Source organism: Triticum dicoccoides, chromosome 4B, assembly GCF_002162155.2.
Source record: "Triticum dicoccoides isolate Atlit2015 ecotype Zavitan chromosome 4B, WEW_v2.0, whole genome shotgun sequence".
Lineage (NCBI taxonomy): Eukaryota > Viridiplantae > Streptophyta > Magnoliopsida > Poales > Poaceae > Triticum > Triticum dicoccoides.
Genome location: NC_041387.1, coordinates 679,145,912 through 679,151,626, shown reverse-complemented (window position 1 = coordinate 679,151,626; position 5,715 = coordinate 679,145,912). Strand labels below are relative to the sequence as shown.

At 49.2% G+C, this 5,715-nt stretch overlaps 1 protein-coding gene across 1 annotated transcript; it reads right to left on the bottom strand.

Moving 5' to 3' along the window:
• Positions 1–959: 959 nt before the first annotated feature.
• Positions 960–2,321, bottom strand: LOC119292332 (protein LURP-one-related 8-like). The gene is made up of 2 exons (XM_037571180.1): positions 1,941–2,321; positions 960–1,780 (listed from the first exon to the last, which is right to left on the bottom strand). The coding sequence occupies exons 1-2, from the start codon at positions 2,193–2,195 to the stop codon at positions 1,397–1,399; spliced, it is 639 nt and encodes a 212-aa protein (XP_037427077.1). The 5' UTR covers positions 2,196–2,321; the 3' UTR covers positions 960–1,396.
• Positions 2,322–5,715: the final 3,394 nt, after the last annotated feature.

Below are 5,715 nucleotides of genomic sequence, written 5' to 3'. Positions count from 1 at the left end.
GTGAGCGTTCCCTTTGTCTCGCTAGAAGCGAGATATAGGGGCGCCCGCGGAGAAACATCCTAAAGGGGTAAGCAAATACCAAAGATCATGCTGATTTTTGGTGGCTCCCATAGATTAAGCCCAGGATTAAGCTTGGTTCAGCACCCTTCACTAGATAATATTGGCGATGGAACGACCAACAAGATGGTGATCTACAACTTTCAGACAGAAGAACAAAGGGGGCAAACTATACTCGAGCAAATTGATTTGCTTAATATTGTTATTCATCCTGAGTTGTTCAAGACGCACACTTTCTTTTCAATACGATTTCTAGCTACCATATCTTTAGGTCCACTGTGAGCTCATTTTTTCTGCACTTTTGCTTTTGCTATATCAAGATTAGGTTCCTATGTCTTTACATTTTCCTTTCGTCCTAGTGACGTGCAGAGGCTAGATGAATATTGACGACCTCTTACGTATGATTTTTCTTCTTCTTGAAATCTTCCATATAATCAACTACACAGTTATGGGTTTAAAATCTAAAGTATGTGTGGTGGCAGTGGAGGGGAGATTTTTATTGGATGAGCCACTCACATAAGTGTTAGTATTGGATTGGAGAGGCAGTAGATATAGAGGGTGGAAGGCATATCCGAGAACCACAAAAATGTGTATTGCCTCCATTGCAAAGCAGTTAGCTAATTTATTATCAGTAGGTAACTACTGCCACAAAGAGGAGAATCCGCAGATGGAATGAACCGGATGCACTCACACACGCAGTTGCTAGGGGCATGTTTTGGTTGCATGAACTAGCTTCAGCCTGGCCCGCTAGATGCAAATTTGGTTTATTGTGTTCGTTGTTTGGCCTGCATCGCATGAACTTTAAAGCACCTACCGTCTAGTATTAGATTTATAAATCAATCAATAATTCAGAAAATACAACTAGTGAGCCGTTTACAGCATGGGCAGGAAACAGAGCGATCTATTCACAATGTCCATTGAAGGAAAGGAAAGGAAACAAAAAGGGTTGCATTTACGAGTTCATATATGCCCACACCTCTAAACATTTACCAACAAAAAGATGGGACGATGTAAAACACCTCTAAATGTGATCTCGAGCCCCTACATCCTCTGATCTGAATACAAAACATCACAACATGCATGGCACCACTAAGTAGAAATGCTTCAGCCGGCCGGTCATCTCCTTTGGCTCAGGAGGCAACAAAGAACCGTACGTGAAGCAAAAAATGGGTGCATTGAGCAACGAATGAAGCAACCACAAATTGCTTCCGAGCTACCCTCTCTTTTTCTGTTTTCTGTTTCATTCAGGAATCCTCGGGAACTCTGTACACGGCAGCAGCCTTGGCACAGCAGCCTGCAAGCATGCATGCATGGTTTATGCCTGGAATGGGTCCAGGCTTCAGGACGCGTTCATCTGATCGAGGAGAATGACCACGGCCATGGCCAGCGCCGGCTCCAAGTCTGGCTCCACCACCAGCCTGAACACGTCCAGGCCGACGGCGGCTTCCTTCCGGCGCACCGAGGCCACGCGCCGCCGCTGATTGCCGCCGGAGGCGGAGGAAGTGCAGGCGAACATGTCGAGGCTGCGGCCGGCGTACGAGCCCTCCACATCGTACCGGCAGCCAGGCACATCCCCAGTGCCGTCCAACGATCGCGGCGGCGACAGGCGAGCGAGGGACTTGGTCCGGAGCAGGCTCCTGTTCCGCCGCGCCGTGAACCGCCTTGGCGCCGGCTCGTCGCCGTCGCCGTCGTAGACGAGCCACTCCTCCGCCAGACTCAGCTTCTGCACCACCAACACGACGAAACCAACATCAAATTTGAGATCCCAACAAATCAAATCAAGAAGGAACACCGGCCCGGATCTATGTAGTCAAACCAAGAACTCCTAGTCCTACCTACACCCGCCCGGGAAACAGAGCAAGCCAAGAACGATCGATGTATACCTTGCGGCGGACGGTGAGGAGGGCGACGCCCTCGGCGTCCATGAGGACGACCTCGCGGGGCGAGCCGCCGCGGGCGTAGGTCTCGACGCGGAAGACGAGGTTGCCGTTGGTGTCGAACACCGTGAACCCCTTGCCGTTGAACAGCAGCGACCGCCGCCACACGGTGAGCGACACCGCCTCTCCCTTCTCCCCCGCCGCCGCTGGTACCGCCGGAGAAGCAGCTGCGACGTTGGGGTGCACCTTGGTCTTGTTCATCGATCGATGCAAGGAAGCTCCGGCGATGGGAGCTTGTGGTGTTCTATGCAGGAAGGGAGGCAGAGGAAGTCAAAGGGCCGGCCGGGGTAGGCGAGATTATGATAGGAGAGGAGAGTAGTGGTGTTGGGTGAGGTGAAATTGAGAAGAATACTGTGGCGCCGTGGATATATAGCATTTGTAATGGGAAACGCGTGGATGGGAATGCCCCTCGAGTTTCAGCTGCAAGAGGGTTTGTCAAAGTGGAATATGTGGGTCGGCAGCTCCCGAACAAAAGAATTCGTGGTTCTGAAAAGTAAAAACTTCCCTAAAAGAACAGTAAAAACTAGGTTTGATCTCTGAGTATGAAATAACCCTAAGGTCCCGCTTGGAATAGGGGTAAATTTATACACCCGTATTACTTTTACAAGTGTATTTCACCAGCCATGTATGATTTTCAACCGGAAATGAAAACGACCGATTGAGGTCTGTATCTTTTGCAGGTGTAAAAGTGTGCAAAACGACAGATTGAGGTTTGATTTAATTTATTTTTCTTCGGTTCTTATACATCACTTTGCCATATAGTTTGTTGTTGTTTATTCTCAATGTAAACCTAGAATGCTTTTACATTTGTTTTTTCCATTAATTTTAGTTGTTTTTAACCATTTATTTTGGTGTTTGTTTTAATACGATCCTCACAATAACACATACTACACATCACATCATCTAGCTTTTAACAATGAATCATCCTTAGCCATGCTGAAACAACCACGATACGGTAAACTAAAATATCCTACACACACAGGCAAAGGAGCTAGCTGTTTAAGCACCTAGTCAAGCATGCTTGGCGTACATATCATGGAAGAGGTAAACCCATTTCGCGGTCGAAAGCACGCCACATCAGACACACTAATCCTAGATTAGCGACGTAAACAAAGCCGGTAGTCGCCCCAACGCAGGGCGCTGTTAGCTCGGGCGGCGCGGCAGGACCCACCTCCTCGTAGCTAGAGGCTCGCGAGCGCTCCCAAAGTCTCGATGCATTGAGGCAGGCCACATGCTTGTGTATCATAACATAATACTGTGTAGTGTTTTTTTTCAAGGATCACTCCTAGCCTTTGCATCATTACAATGCAACACTAATATTGTATCACATAGTTTAACGCAATACCAACTTGGTATATTGTATAATTAAATGAGTGTCGTGAATGAACTGCCAAGTGCTCCAAGACAAAAGAAAATGGCCATGACAAGGGGGGCCAAGGAGGATAGGGCGTGTTTGGTTGCCCGCATCGAGCCCAATCGGACCCGCGCGGGAAGGGAGAGACCTGTTTGGTTGGCTGGTTTTTCTGTTGGGCCTGCATCGCACGCTTCTCAAAGCAGCCTAGAGCCTGGCTCGCTGGAAACCTTCGGATCGGAAGTTTCTCGCGAGCCAGGCTGAGTGCGTCGCGAGGTCGCACGGGCGGGAGCGAGGCGAGGGCGAGGGGGACGGCGGGAGATGGAAATCTGGCGCGCCGTCCCGGCGCCAAATTAGCCTCACCCCCCTTTCACTCGCTCACCCATAGCCACTGCCCCCCTTTCTTCGCTACTGCCTCACCACTGGCGACGGCTGCGATTTCAGATCTGCGCTAGGCGGCGGCGGAAGAGGCGGCGGCGTTTGCAGCGGATCTGGTGCTCCCCTTGCTGTTGGCCACCGTCTGGTCGACCTAGTATGTGCCATGGCTCCCCCTACGCCGTCCTCGTCTCCGATGCCGGTAAGCAGCACCCCCTCCCCCCTTTGTTAGCTCAGTGGTTAGGCCGTTAAGCTAGGTGTAGGATCAATTTCTCACTGAACGAACCATCGATGTCGACTAGGTTATGGACGCACGAATGAGGCTGATAATCTAGGCAGCAGCACTGATTAGTGTGATTCAGGCATGAGTCATGTTCATGCACCAGAGAGCTGTTCGTCGTGCTGGGAGACTTTTGATCCGCTATGGTCCATTGTTTCCCCGGGAACAGGAGAGGATCCAAAATCTGAACTACATCTACAACTGCAATGACGTCGAGGCTCTGTGGATGCTTAGAATGAAAAGATCACCATTTGCCAGGCTTGTCGAGACATTCAGGAGCAGGGACCTGTTACAAGATAGCATCAACACTTGTGTCGAAGAGCAAGTGGCCATGTTCCTCCATGTTGTTGGCCATAACCAGAGGTTCAGGGTCATTCACAACACGTTCAGGAGATCAATGGAGACCATCTCTAGGTACTTCAAGCATGTGCTTTTTGCTGTTGGGGAGCTTAGAGGAAAGATGATCAGGAGACCATCTGGCCAGACTCCACCCAAGATTCGCGGAAGCCCAAGATGGTATCCATACTTCAAGGTGAGCATTGACAATATACACTTTCCATGGCTTGATATGCTTGTATTGTTCAAGTTCAGCACTAACACATGCTAGTGATGCCATTTTCAGGATAGCATTGGGGCAATAGATGGTACTCATGTCACTGCCAGAGTTCCTAGGTCACAGTCTGCAGCATACAGGGGGAGGAAGCACTACACAAGCCAGAATGTGCTTGTAGCTGTTGACTTTGATCTGAAGTTCACTTATGTACTGGCTGGCTGGGAGGGGTCAAAGCATGATGCAAACATTCTCACTAACAACATGATTCGACCTGATGGGATCAGCATCCCCGACGGCAAGTTCTACCTTGGAGATGCTGGCTATGCATGTCGGCCGAGTATTCTTCGACCCTTCAGGAAAACAAGGTACCATCTCAGCGAGTTCTCTGGTATGAACTTTTCTAGGACTGCACAGGAGCTATTTAATCTCAGACACTCCAGTCTTAAAGTAACTGTTGAGAGGGCATTTGGAGCTCTAAAGAATAGGTTTAAGATCCTGGATCAGAAGCCATTCCACCCATACTCCACTCAAGTTAAGCTAGTTCTTGCTTGTCGCGTTCTGCATAACTGGATCTTCCAGTGGGGCTTTGATGAACACGTGCCTGAGGAGGAAGAGGTCGAGCCTGACGATGTTGTTAGCTCTGGCCATGGTGTGGATGCATTTGACAATGACGCTTGGAAGAACAAAAGGTTGGAGTAGGCAGAGGCAATGTGGCTTAACAAAGGTCAGTGCAGGATTTGAAGAAGAGGAAGAAGAAGCAGCAGCAGCAGAAGCACAGAAGAAGAGGAAGCAGCAGAAGCAGAAGAGGAAGATGAAGCAGCAACACTGATGAACTATCCCTATTTAGCCAATGTCTCTTAATAATTTGAACTGTCATTTGATTGTAGTTAAGATGAACTGTCATTTGTTTAACTAGCTGGCACTATGTTCAGATTGTGTGTGGTAAGGTCACCATTAGTTAGAAGTGGTGACAACACCTTATGCAGGTTGCAACCAAACACCATGTCATATGTGCACCTAATGCAATGCGGGCAACCAAACGCCGGGTCAAAAATGGCTGTCTCATGCAACTAGGGGCATGCAGGCAACCAAACTATGTGCATCTGGTTTTTTTGGTCTGCATCCCCTCAAACCGGCTCAATAGAGCCAGGCTCACCGGGCC

Coding starts and splice junctions, on each gene's coding strand:
- LOC119292332 (XM_037571180.1), bottom strand. CDS start 2,195: ATGAACAAGACCAAGGTGCACCCCAACGTCGCAGCTGCTTCTCCGGCG. Junction 1,781..1,940: donor TCCTCACCGTCCGCCGCAAG/GTATACATCGAT, acceptor TTGGTGGTGCAG/AAGCTGAGTCTGGCGGAGGA.